Below are 14,048 nucleotides of genomic sequence, written 5' to 3' on the forward strand. Positions count from 1 at the left end.
CTGCATCACTCCTAGACTCTCAGACTCTGCAGTGACCGGTCTCTCCTGAAGAGAGGACAGGGTTGAGAAATTTAGCCTCTCAATGTTACAGCAAGGCTGAGAGTCTGCCCAGAATATACCCTCAGAAATAGCCAGATGCATCTTGGTAGTCCGGATGAATGGAGGAAAAAAGCGAGGTTCTATTAGTCTTCACCTGCGGGTAGGGGGAGGACAATTAAGGGGAATGAATAAGATACGGTTCCAGTCCACAAAAACTCTGCAGCCTAGGAGAGAGAGAAAATTCACAAATGACCATAATTCGTGGTAAAAGTGAAGCGTACCGTAAAATGTAGGGGAGGGTAAGAGAAGGTAGTGCGAAGATTAAGCGTTCGTTAAAGGTGGTAGCCTACAAACTGCGCCTTGAAAGACAGATATAGTAAGCTTTCTGAAAGACTGTTTAAGCTTCTGAAATCCGTACTAGTTTTGATAGAAAACCGGCAAACATTCGCATTAGGAACTGCATATTAGAAAGTATGTATAGTCACGTTTCTCTGCCATAATGGGGGAATAAGCAGAATCCGAATCCATAAATTTTTCAGGTAACTGAGGTCTTATCTCCTTGAAGCAACCTGTTTTGATGGAAATTTTTAAATATTGTATCTTTTCAGCATCCCATAATGAGCATAGTAACATAATCTAACTTGTTTTTGATTATATTCAATATTTTATAAATCTCTTAGTCCTCTGTACTGAAATTTCTCTCAACCCTCATGAGCTTTTGAGGCTGTAGGGTTACTTGTGCCTATAAATGACCATGGATTTCTGTGATTCGGAGGAGTAGGTTCTATTTTATAGGTTTATTGTTTACTCTCTTTAATTATAAGCTGTTACTTAGAGCTGCTGAGAAGAGCTCCCTAAATTTCAACTGTATTTGCCCAGCCATTTATATTTTCTGCTTCTAACATAATATTGGCTGGAGGGGCGAAGACAGTGTAGAGAACCAGATATCCCAGTTATTGGACGTGTACCCGAACTAAAAGCACAAGGCTGTGAGTGAGAGGGCCTGATGTTCTATTCCTCATTTATTAAAAAAAAAAAGAGAGAGAGAGAGAGAGAGAGAGAGAGAGAGAGAGAGAGAGAGAAAGTACAGAGTTTTAGAACCTTCTTTTAGAACCACTTCTTTTGCCGAGAAGCTCTTTTCAGGTAACTTTATATCTCCATCTGAACTATTGTGATTGTTCAGTAGTTACATGTGGTCAGGGCTGTAAAAATCACCAGAAATGACCATGGAGGATGCTTCCCCAGGAGCGATTTCTACTCGAGTCAGTGCTCAAGCAGTAGCCCCTGGATTTCAATGCCCTGTGCCTCCGACTCTTTAGTATTTCTTGAGATTATCAACATTTTACTTTGCTGAGCCCTTAAAAGCCTTGAGGCCCTTGAGGATTGGCAGCCGGAGGTGCCTCAGGCTGGGGCTTCGGCCCACGTGCCGGGGTGCGCGGTGAGGGCCTTGAATGTCAGGGTGCTTTCCCATGCCTCTTCTGACGGTGACCCCATCAAGCCTGATAAAGAGGAAAGGGGTGTGAGTCAACTTTGGCCAGTGAGGAGCCTGTGGGGCAGATGGCTTCTGGGACCCTCCCTCCTGTTTTGAAGTCCCCCCCACAGTGCAGCACCCCATGAGGCGAAGGCTCCCTATGAGTGAATTGTGTTTTAGAGTCTCTAGGGCTTTTGCTTATTTCTGTGTGCTTTGCATTTTTAGTGCCCAAACTTTACCTCCCCCTCAACACAGTAAAACACCAAAAAAATGATAAAGTGCAGAAAGGGAACACTGGGATTTTGCAATGCCAAGGGAAAGGGAAAATCAGGGAGATAAGAACAGAAGGGGGTACACAATTTTTAGCCGAGTATGTTGCTACCTATTGAAACATTACATTTTTTCAGTTACTTTTGCCGCTAGACATGGTGGAGTGGCTGAATTTTAGCAGGTGAAATCTAAGTGGCAGCTTTATGCAGAGTTGTTGGGAAGGAAGTCTTCTCGAAAGGGAGAAGCACATCCCTTCTTTTGCTTCTTTCTGATGGTTGGCGCATGAGACCTCCCCCCTCCCCCCCATAAAGATGGGATGCAGCCAGATAGAAGGTGCCTAAGCCTTTGATCAGTCACCATACCAGCTCTAGATTTCTTCTACGTTTCTAGGCTTTTTCATTAAAGAAAAATAACTCCAATCTTGCCTGAAAAAGAACAAAAGAACAGATAAGGCTGGACTGGCCCGTCCTCCCCCACACCCGCCCTCCCTGGCTCCACACGGTCATCTCAGGTCTGTGCTCCTTTTCCTCCCAGCTTTCAAGTCTACTCTAAATTAAATCCTACATGCACCCTCATCTTTTCTTTCAGAGCCAGCCATTAAAATCACTGCGCAAGCTGTTACATCTCTCTTCAGCCTCAAATCACCCGGCTTCCTCAGACCCCCGCTTCCAGCCCTTAACAACTCAACAAGCCAAAAATTCCTTCTCAGAAATTCGGATTCACCCACTGAGCCAGGCCTCTGGTGGGAGCAGTAACATCCGGCAGGAGCCAACACCAAAGGGCAGGCCGGCCCTCCAGCTGCCAGGTCAGATGGACCCTGGTTGGCACGTGTCGTCTGTGACCCGGAGTGCCACAGAGGGGCCTTCCTACTCTGAACAGCTGGGTGCCAAGAGTGGGCCAAACGGGCACCCTTATAACAGAACAAATAGGTCCCGAATGCCAAATCTGAATGATTTAAAAGAGACAGCCTTGTAATGTGTGCTGGAGTGGGGGTGGGGGGGAAAGGGACAATCCGGTTAGGAGGGGAGGGGCGGGGTGGGGTGGGTGGAGAATGGGCGGGGCTGGGGTGGTAAGCCAGTATTTTCAGCTTTATCAAGGTGTGTGCAATATTGTATGTGTGGAGCCAGCTGGCTCCTCACGGCCACAAATGCTAGTCAGGGATCTTAGAGCCACAGGAGTTCCTTAGGGATCACCAGTCCCCACGAGTCTTGTGTGAGAGTGGATAGTGTGCAGCTGAGGAAGAAGACACTTTTGCCAGGTTCTCCCCCTTAGGTTCCAGCTCTAGTGCAATCGCCGTTGAACTTGGGAAAGCCAGGATGTGTTTTGGCACTGCAAGGGATAGAAAAATATGTGTTGACCGATGTCCTTACCACAGATTTTTTTCCGCCTAGACTAAATGTGGGGTTTATTGTAATCCAAGAGTATCCCTTTGAAGGGTTAGCAGATGAACTAACTGTATGTCTTAAATTGTTTTCTAAACTTCCATATTTGATAGGGTTTGTAACATTTATTTATAATTAATTAATATTGTACTGTTATAATCATACCTTTTCTGTTAAACGTAAAGTTATTTTGAGCTGTTTGGAACATTGTGAAGCAGTGGGACAGCTACAGTAGTTTCTATAAAAACTAAACAGTAACGTTTATATATTGCATCAGGAGTATTTTATTCTATATATAAATATATATATGGTAAATATCTGTCTGTTTTATAAATATAATCATTTAAAGAAAGTATCGTTATGACACTATCTGCCATATTTTTATACATTTGTGATATGAAGTGAGTATTATACTTCTAATCAAGGGAGTTGAATTGTGGCTGCTCGTGACTGTAACCGTAGGAACCTTGCTAAACTTTCAGGCGACAGCGGCAGCTTGTAGACACGATCCTTGGTAGCAGACGAGATGCAGCATCTCCTTCTGAACCCACAGGGAAAGAAAGTTGGCTAGGCCAGTGAGAACTCCAGCAGGCCTGTTCCGTCCTCACACAGTTGGCTCCTCTTCGTGTCCAGGGACGTTCCTTGCACCTGAGGGGAGAACAGATCCAGGGTTACTCATGGGGTCTTTGTAGAGAGAATGTGCTCTTCTACTTAGCATTAGCGTAGGGCATAGACCAAAGATTTGCCAGTGAACATTCCTAGTTGCGAGGTTGTAAAAGGTATCTGCAGATCTTGCAAACCAGCTCTATGCTCCTGAATCCTGTGCACTGTACTGGAGACTCTTGGCTGGTAGCGTGTGAGATACATGTGTGGCATTTCTATTTCTAAATGCTTCTTTTGTTATCGCTCTTTCCAATATATTTAAAAGGCTCCTGAGGCAATTCCAGATGTAGAGAAAATTGCTGTACTCATCTTCCTGAGACGGTCCATTTGTAACAAGTTTATCATGCACATCAATAAACACACATACGCACACACACGTGGCCAGAACAGGACTTACCTTTCCCTCATTTGATCTCCTTCAACTCCCAGGTTATTCCCAAGTATCATCAAGGCCTTTGGCCAGCAAGGGTCATAGCCCCGCGTTTCTGGGCCATCCTTGACAGAAATCACCTCAATACCATCATCCGTCAAGAGTATTAGATTTTCGGAAGTAGTCTCTTAGCAATAATATTTTTAAAGGTCCCCTCCCACCCCTCAAAGAGGTAGCTTCTCGGTATTTATTACTTGTCCCAGGACTGTGAGAGTATCAGCCCCTGAATCAAGTTGGCTATAATTGAAATCTGCTGAGTTACTGTTCCCCTCCCCCAACATTTTAAGAATCATAGCTCTGATGATTATGAAGATTATAAAGAAAAAGGTCTTAGTTTCTTTGAAGCTTAAATTGTGTGCATATTGCATTTTTATATAACTACTATAATGATGTGTATTGATTATATATAGAGGTCATTTTAAGGTGCTTTTAATTTAATTTTAATAAGTGTAATAGGCACTAAAATAAAACTCAACTAGGTACTATCATTGAAACAATTTGATTCAAACCAATAGTTTGCATGCTCTTCGGTTCTTTTTATATCTTACTGCTTTCACCAGTTCAGTGCTGTCTGAGTAGCTCTGAATTCTGGCTTTTTCCAGGCAGCTGCCCAGTTATATAGTGATGTGGACCCTTAGCAGTTTTTGCCTGGATACTAATGACTCTAAAAGGGTGTGTAACTCTTCTTTTTTAAACTCAACCTGTACCTTGTATTCCCCCTTGCAAACCAGAAACTCCATTTTTTTCCTCTGGAAAGACTTCTCACTGTGCTGTGCGCTTAGGAACTGCGCAGTCACATTGCCATGCTGTGGCATTTGAGGCTCGTCGTCACCTAGGGGCTGGTTTCCCATGTTTTCATCCTTGCTAACATTGGGATCTTAGATATTTGCAGAACATTTATATTCGTGATGGTTCTTCAAAGAAGGGCTAGAATAATTGCCTTCTACCTAGAGCAAAGTAAACCTAACTGATGAAGAGTCAATACATACTTTTCGTACATTCCCAGATTTGAGCCAGAAAATATCTGCAATGTTTTCAACTAGTGTTTTTGACGTAGCTCTTTTATCCTCTTCTCAGCTTTTGTCCATTCTGACTTTCATTGACCTCAGTAAGCTGTAAATGATCTACAATTCGCATTTCTAGCATGCATATTTCTCTTCCTGGTCACATGGTAAAGTTTTCTCTCAAATCTAATGGGCCCTCTTTTAGCTCTGAACTTATTTTCCTCTGGTTGATGAATTATTGGCCTCACAAAGATTGCCATCTGTGATAAGATTAAGGACTTGACTTAAGGTCACAAAAGTCTGCATTTTCTTTAGGAAGGGAAGTTTATGACATCCATGTTCTATCATCTGCCCTAACTTCCTAAAGGATAAAAAGGTTGAATGAAGGCTTATGAATTGCTTTGTTTATGGAAGTATCGCTGATCTTGTGAAAAGAAACTCTGCTTTACTGTTTTTCTACTTTTGCTTTACCGCCGTCCTCATTATTCTTCTCAGAAGTTCTGAATGAACTTTTACTAAACCTTGTTTGGTTTCAGTCAGAGGTTTAGCCTCTCTAGAGCCCAAGACAAAAAGTGCTCCATGCTGAGGGGCTCAAGTGAGTTATCTACAGCAGGATTCTCGACCAGGGCCAATTTTGCCTCCTGGGGACATTTGGCAATGGCAGGAGACATGTTTGGTTGTCACAACTGGGGGTGGTGGTGTGCTACTGGGATCTAGTAGGTAGAGGCCAGTGTTGCTGCTAAACATCTTGCATGCCCAGGACCGCCCCCACCAGACAAAGAATCATTCAGCCCCAAATGTCAGTAGTGCCGAGGCTGAGAAACCCTGCTCTACCATATTCCAAGCCCACCTGTCTGCAGAGCTTGGCCCCGCGCTAGTTCTCTGCAGGCTTCAAAACTGCAGAATTCTTTAGCGTTGCATTCTCTTAAAGAGTCTTCTACCACCTTTCTTGAATCCCTGGAATCCTACTGTCTGTTTTCATTATCTTGGACCTGCTAAAAGGTACATCGTTTGGGAGGGGACCAGAGTCACTTTATAGGTGTTTGAAAACTTAAATTCTAGGTCAGCATCCTTAGAAAATCTTTCATAGAGCCATGAAGCTTATATTTAGAAGCAAGCAGCAGCCTGGCAGATTGGCATGATTTTTACCAACTGCTCAAAGGCATCCGTGGCTTTTAGCTGTCTCTCCCAAAAGAAAATGTGTTTGTTTTTAATTTAAGTCACTTAATAACTCTTTACAAATATTGGCGTATGACCGATTAGAAGCAAAAAACTCTTAATTGGTGGTCATGATGTGGCTGTTATAGGAGTATTTGTGCCGTGTGCTTTGGTTAAATCTGTTTTAAAATGTACTTTAAGATTCACCATTTGCAGTTGTACTTTAATTCTAAGCTCAGAGCCATGCTGGGTAGTTTCCAGTCGCATCATGTATTATAAAGTATGCTGTGGTTGTAGAGTTAGACAGTTTAGCATATTTCTAACCTGAAAATTAGTGGGCTTTGCTACGAAATGCTACCCCATTTTTCCTTCCCAGCACCTCTTAGTTAACATCATAGTACCCTCACTCCTTAAACTAGTTTTTAGAGTAAATAAGGAAAAAAGCCATTTATTTTCTTCTAGCTAAGTATTGAGAATGACTCATAAGTGTACAACTGTTTTTTAAGGCCAAGAGGATTACTTTTCAAGTATGTAGAAGGCTCTGTCCATTTCTGTTCACCTAGGTCCTGGTGGGGACTCAACCTTTAGCAAGGGCAATGGCTCATTGCGACTTATTCCTAGAGCTCAGCTGGGACTCAGAAATCTGCATAATCTCTCCTGGTCAGAACATATTTTCTGGAGAGCAGTGCTTTTATATCTAGAAGTTTGTTAGCTCCTGCATTATAGTCAGATATTGAGCTCCGTGCGAGCACTAAGATCCACAGACTCATACTTTTGTGAACTGGGAATGTGGTATGATACACTGAACCAAGTCAGAAAATATTGAAATATTTCCTTGCCTCCTTCAATTCATCACTAATAAAGTGTGTAGGCAGAGAAAACTTATTTGCAGTTAAAAACAATGGTTTCTTTAAAAGGGGCTGCAGAAACAACAGTACAAATGTCATAAGTGTCCTGTTGCTAATCCGCAGGGCCAGGATCTCACAAGAAGGCTCTCTTAGAGACTTAAAGGGCCAACTTGCAAAATAAAAACTTGTAAGTGGCTCTGATTTCTTCCTTCTGCATCTTGACCAGCTGAGATATAGAATATAATAACTTGAGGTCTGATTCAGCTGGGTAAAAAATTCTGTATTAGAAACCATGAGTAAATGCAAGAAAGTGAATCTGTGACAGGATGAGTCCCTTGTCTTTCTGTATACACACAATGTGGTAGAAGTACAGTGGCTAGGAAACTATGGGCCTGCTGCCCTATTCTATTCTATTTCTTCTTTTTTAATCGAATGTACTATAAAATGTCATAGACTTTTGTGCCAAGTCAGTTACTATGTGAATATTCATTTCCCATAGTGCTTTGTTAATACATCAGTGTTAGGCCTGGTCCTGACTCCACCTTTCTCCACTCCAGGCACTGACCCACCTTTCTGTGTATCTCCTATAGGCTATTAAATATGATCACAACCTGCCTTGTACTTCCATTCATTAACTGTTTACTCCCAAGTTTGAGGGAAGTTTGTCTTTTGTTTTGCCAGAAAAAAATTTGTAATAGTCTACACGTTGGATTTCTAGGGCCAGAGAACTGTGGCAGTGAAACTGGTATCTCTTCTAAGGCCCTTCATTACCCAAAAGGTTAAGCTCTCTGAACCCCATTTGATCCTTGGGTTGTATTTTGATCTTCCTTTGGAATCTTAAAAATCGGTCTCCATGTTGTATGCAGATTAGAAGTTGCCTTGTTCACTACTCTTCCAGCGCATAGTATCAGGGAGAAAGAGGCCTTATCTGTTCCTCCATCCCCTCCGTTTTGACAGACTGCAAAGAATTCCTCAGGACTTCCTTTGGTTTGGGATTTTACTTTCCCAAAAGCCTGATCTGATTCATTTCAGGCATAGACAAGCTTGTCCTAGTGCTCTGCTTCAGGGCTAATCAGACAAAACCCAGGAATAGAAAAGGTAGATGCCTTGACTTTTGTCCCTGTTGGGGGATTAAAGTGTTTATCGCCAGAGTTGTCAAAAGCTCCAGTTACAACGCATTCAGTTTCAAGGGAAAAAAAAATGATGCTTTTCCTTCTGGAGAACTTTTAAGTTCTCCACAGCAGCTTAGATTTTCCAAAATGGAAAGTAAAGCTTGTATAAAATCTGTTTTCACTAGAGATATACAGTCGATTATAGTCACCTCAGTCCATTTCCCTCTCCTTGTTTCCTCCTTGGTCACTGATTGAGTCAGGCTGGAGGGGTAATGCTGTGATTGTAAGAAGTAAATTCTCACGTGAACGTGGACTGATTAACAGAAACAAACCAAACAAAATAGTTGCCCCTAATTCCTATCTCCAAGAATTGCTTTGTGCCATTTTGAATTCAGGTAGTTATTCTGTATATATTTAGAAGACTATTCTGAGCTTCTTCAATCTCTAGGAAGTTTGAAGGGGGTATCTGGGAAGACACAGAGCAGGGAGACTTTGAGAACCCTGCTTGTGCCTGAAAACAAAAATAGGGATAAGCCAGAATGATGTAACATCTAAGTTTGTGGTAGATGAAGAATCAGTTGAAATTCTTAATTGCACAGACTTTATAATCCATAATATAAAGTGTAATTCCATACTTTGTACTGTGGCAAGGGTGTGACGTGGTGTTAACCTTTTTAATTTTTGAATCCAAGCTGAATTTAAAGTGTTGAATATTTAAATTCCTCACAAGCTAATTATGAACCATTTGTAAGGTGTTTATATAACTCTTTGTATCATGTATTGGTACATCTTATCAAGTTTTTTCTGGCATGTATTCCATTCTAAACTTCTGTAAAATTTCTATTGTTGCTGTAAATATTATACAAATATCTATTCCGTGGTAACCTTAATTATCAGCATGAAATGGTTAATTTTTACTGAGCACAATGTATTTTTGAATGGATCTTCCCAAATGTCTTTAATAAAATGCAGATTTTGCACTGACTGATGTGATTGCCAGGCCTTCCCCATCTTGAGCACTGTGGTCCCTCTTGTTTGAACAACAAGCAGCTCCGTGGTAGTTCCTTCTTTGTAAAGAACTCGTTTGAATTCAGATGAGGGATAATGGGCCTTTGAATTTGGAATCAGTTTAAGGGACAGAAATTATTGTAAGGCAGGGCAAATCCTGTTATTTACCGATGTTGATAATTTTTTTTTTTTTGTATTTATAAAGCTTTTTTCCCCTTCTGGCATTTTGAAAACTTTGGCTTCTTTTACACTTGAGTGTTGCCTCATTTGCACGTTGCCAGACACTCACTTGGTGGTTTGGGGAAGATGGGAAGAGATGTCAACCTCCTGCTTAGTGCCATGGAGGAAGCAAAGATGGACAGCTTAATAAGGATTTCTTCATGTTTTAGAGCAAGGGGTTGGCAAACTCTTTCTGTAAAGGGCCAGATAGTAAGTATTTGAGGCTCCATGAGCCATTGGATCTCTGACTACTCAACCCTACTCACCATGCAACTCTGCCATTGTAGTGCAAAAGCAGTATAGATGATATGTAAATGAATGGGTGTGACTGCGTTCCAATAAAACTTTATTTACAAAAACAGGCAGGGAACCAGATTTGCCAGCCTGTTTCAGGCCCTCACTTTTGTTTTTAAGGATAAGAAGACCAACTAAGTAAATGGGGTGGCCAGGGGAGAGCTTAAATTTTGTGATAACATGTATAAATATTCTCCAACTTTCTTTATCTTTCTAAACAAAGGATAGGAGCTAAAACCCTGTGTCACCAAAATCTTCACTCCAAGTTTCTCAAGTGTCATAGAAACTTGTGGCCTGTGATTTCAACTATACTGTTTATCAAGACTGAATCAATGTAACTGGGGCTTGTCATTTTTTTATGTTCATAGCACTTACTATGGCTGGGCACATTGCCAAGTATTTTACTTTTATTATTATTATTTTTTTTTTTTATTTTTTTTTTTTGCGGTACGCGGGCCCCTCACTGTTGTGGCCTCTCCCGTTGTGGAGCAGAGGCTCCGGACGCGCAGGCTCAGCAGCCATGGCTCACGGGCCCAGCCGCTCCGCGGCATGTGGGATCTTCCCAGACCGGGTCATGAACCCGTGTCCCCTGCATCGGCAGGTGGACTCTCAACCACTGCGCCACCAGGGAAGCCCTACTGTTATTATTACATTTATTTTTTGGAAGACCGCAGAGTGGGTAGTATCCCCATTTTGTAGATGAGGAAACTGAGGTTTATGGACTTTATGTTAACCTGCCCAAGGTCACCCAGCTAGGATTTGAATCCAAGTATGTTCACTGGAAAGCCCATACCCTTTTAACACTACTATACAGTGTGATCACTATGTCTCCATGTATAGAAACTGACATGGGTTCATGACATGGGGTGATTCATGTACCACCCTTCTTCCCATCTCCCATCAAGTGGTAATTGAACTGATTTGAGAATAGAACATTTCATTGAAACAAGTCACTAGAGGTCCAGAGACTAGTGAAATGGCTGAAAGCACAGGATCTGGGATCGGATTACCGGAGTGCAATCCTAGCTCCATCACCTACATCTTGTGTGGCTTTATGCAAGTTACTTAACTTTTCTATGCCTCGGTTTCCTTATCTTTAAATGGAAAAAATAATAGTGCCTACTTCATAGGGTTGTTGTGAGGATTTAATGAGATGATAACCTGCAAAGCATTTGATAGATTCTCAGTAAATATTAGCTGCTACAGTATTTTTGCTATTATTTGTGCCCCAGTTGACAGCCCTATGAAGTTAAAAAGGAATGTCACTGAATCTTGACTACCACTTATACAGAGCTCATTAAGCACTTTAGGTGCATTTATCTTATTTGATCTTCACATCAGCCCTGTAAAGTTCTCACGATTAAGAACCACCCAGCTTAGAGCTACTCTTGGGATCACAGGGGAAGCAATAGCCCTTACAGGTGTGCATTTGTCAGCAAGCCTCAGCAACCATGCTCCAGGCAGACAAAAAGATGGGCTTCTGTCAGTGTCTGTTCAAAGGCTCAATTCAGGGGTGCAATCTTCTGGGTTCTGAGACTGGAATCATAGCAGTACCTTTATTTTGAAATACCTTTACCTCATCTAAGTAACCTCCTCCCACCCTGAATACCAAAATCAGCTCAGACTTTTTCTTAACCTTGCCTACACTTAGTGTTACTTCTTTGTTCGTAGGATTTCATCTAGTTGTTTAAAAATCTCCTGCAATATGTTACGTATATTTTACCACAATTAAAAAAAAAATGTCCTGCAAGTATAGGCCACACTCTAGAATTTATGAAAATATTCTTCAACCAAAAGGTTCCCCCACAAAAGAAATAGTACTGCAAACATAGTTCATGTGTTTAATGGCAAGATTCTGTTGGGCTTCAGATGTCCCTCAATAAAAGTTTTATTTTTTATACATTCTGTCATGAATTAAATGAAGTAAAAATTCATATGCTGTAGTAAATAAATTACCTACAGATAAATGTTTTACGAATCTCACTGTTTATTAAATTCTGAAGTACTGAGCAATTTCCAGTAGGAAATCTCAGCTGACCTCCTTGCAGAAATTGACAAGTTGATCCTAAAATTCTTGCGGAAATCCAAGGGACTCAGAATAGCCAAAATGATCTTGAAGAAGAACAAGGTTGGAAGACTCATGCGTTACAATTTGACAACTTCCTACAAAGCTACAGTAATCAAAACAGTGTGGTACTAGCATAATGACAGACATATAGATCAATGGAATAGAACTGAGTGTCCAGGGAATTCCCTGGCGGTCCAGTGGTTAGAACTCCATGCTTTCACTGCTGAGGGTGCAGATTCAATCCCTGGTTGGGGAACTAAGATCCCACAAGCTGCGTGGCATGGCCAAAAAAAAAAGAATTGAGTGTCCAGAAACATAAACCCTCACCTTTCTGGTCAATTGATTTTCCATAACGGTCCAAGGTCATTCAGTGGGGAAGGAATAGTCTTTTTGACAAATGTGCTGGGACATTTGGATATCCACATGCAAAGAATGAAGTTAGACCCCTACCTCATATCATATACAAAAATTAACTCAAAATCGATCAAAGATCTAAATGTAAGAGGTAAAACTATAAAACTCTCGGGAAAAAAAAAATAGGAATAAATCTTCATGATCTGGATTTGGCAATGGTTTCTCAGATATGACACCAATAGCACAAACAACAAAAGAGAAAAAATAAGTTGGACTTAAAATTTTAAAATATGTGTTTCAAAGGACTCCTTCAAGAGAGTGAAAAGACAACCTATGAAATAGGAGAAAATATTTGCAAATCATTTATCTGGTAAGGTAATTGTATCTAGAATATATAAAGAACTCTTACAACTCAATATTTTGAAAACAGCCTAATTTTAAAAATGGGCAAAGGGTCAGAATAGACATTTCTTCAAAGAAGGTGTGCAAACACAGTAGACACATGAAAAGATGCTTAACATCATTACTCATTAGAGAAATGCAAATCAAAACCACAATGAGAGGTACTACTTCATACACACTAGGATGGCTACAATCAAAAAGATAATAACAAGTGTGCAGAAATTGGAACCCTCATACATCGCTGGTGGGAATGTAAAATGGTGCAGCCATCTTGAAAAATTGTCTGAAAGTTCCTCAAGAGGTTAAATTGAGTTACCATATGACCCAGCAATTCCACTCCTGGGTATATACCCAAGATAAATGAAAACGTCCACACAAAAACTTGTACACAGTTGTTCATAGCAGCATTATGCATAATAGCCGTAAAGTGGAAACAACCCAAATGTCCATCAACAGATGAATGGGTAAATAGAATGTGGTTTATCCATACAATGGAATGATATTCAGCCATAAAAAGGAATGAAGTACTGATACATGTTACAACATGAATGAACCTTGAAAACACTATACTAAGTGAAAGAAGCCAGACAGGAAAAAACCACATATTGCATGATTTCATTTATATGAAATGTCCAGAATACGCAAAATCTACAGAGACAGAAACGAGATTAATGGTTGCCCGGGGCTGGGGTGGGCAAGTGGGTTGGAGAGGTGTGATGGCTAGTGGGGACAGGGTTTCTTTTGGGGGTGATGAAAATTTTCTAAAATTGATTGTGATAATGGTTGCTCAACTCAATATACTAAAAGTCATTGAATTATACACTGTAAATGGGTGAAATTTGTATGGTATGTGAATTTTATCTCAATAAAGCTGTTCCAAAACAAAACTTTCCAATATAAACAATTATTTGGAGAACCTTTATCCCTGCCTCACGCTGTTTACTTCTTTTCTTTTTTTCCCTTAACTATACTCCCCTCCTGTGTCTGGTGTGCCAGTTGTAGAGTCCTGAACTCTTAGGCTATTGCCATTTTCTCTGACAATCCATGTCACGATAAAAGTTCATTCAGCTTTCCTAGTAAGAATCTCTAGGCATTCTATTCAAAGTGGATTTGTCCATGTGTCCTAAGGCCAGAGAAGGATTTTTTTTTTCCCTACCCTGAATTGATACCTTTATATGTGAGAGAAGATTGAGCAGAGAAAAGTGTTTTTCCACATTTAAGTGTACAGCATGGGGATTGGAAAGATGCTGGGTTAAATAAGCTGTTCTAAGCCCAAAAACACCAGGGAAGAGGTTTGGGGATTTTAGGAGGCTGGCCATTCACAGA

At 40.9% G+C, this 14,048-nt stretch overlaps 1 protein-coding gene across 2 annotated transcripts in view; it reads left to right on the plus strand.

The window, feature by feature from the left end:
* Positions 1–2,755, plus strand: part of CDKL5 (cyclin dependent kinase like 5) — a gene marked incomplete at its 3' end in the record, with an annotated part of 125,979 nt that extends 123,224 nt beyond the window's left edge. For both annotated transcript variants that reach the window (XM_082681718.1, XM_082681719.1), the window contains one exon: positions 2,369–2,755. In XM_082681718.1, the coding sequence (XP_082537844.1) occupies positions 2,369–2,755 (387 nt within the window). The remainder of the gene's footprint in view (positions 1–2,368) is intronic.
* Positions 2,756–14,048: the final 11,293 nt, after the last annotated feature.

The sequence above is a fragment of the Grampus griseus genome (assembly GCF_964374135.1).
Source record: "Grampus griseus genome assembly, chromosome: X".
In the NCBI taxonomy this organism is placed as follows: Eukaryota; Metazoa; Chordata; class Mammalia; order Artiodactyla; family Delphinidae; genus Grampus; species Grampus griseus.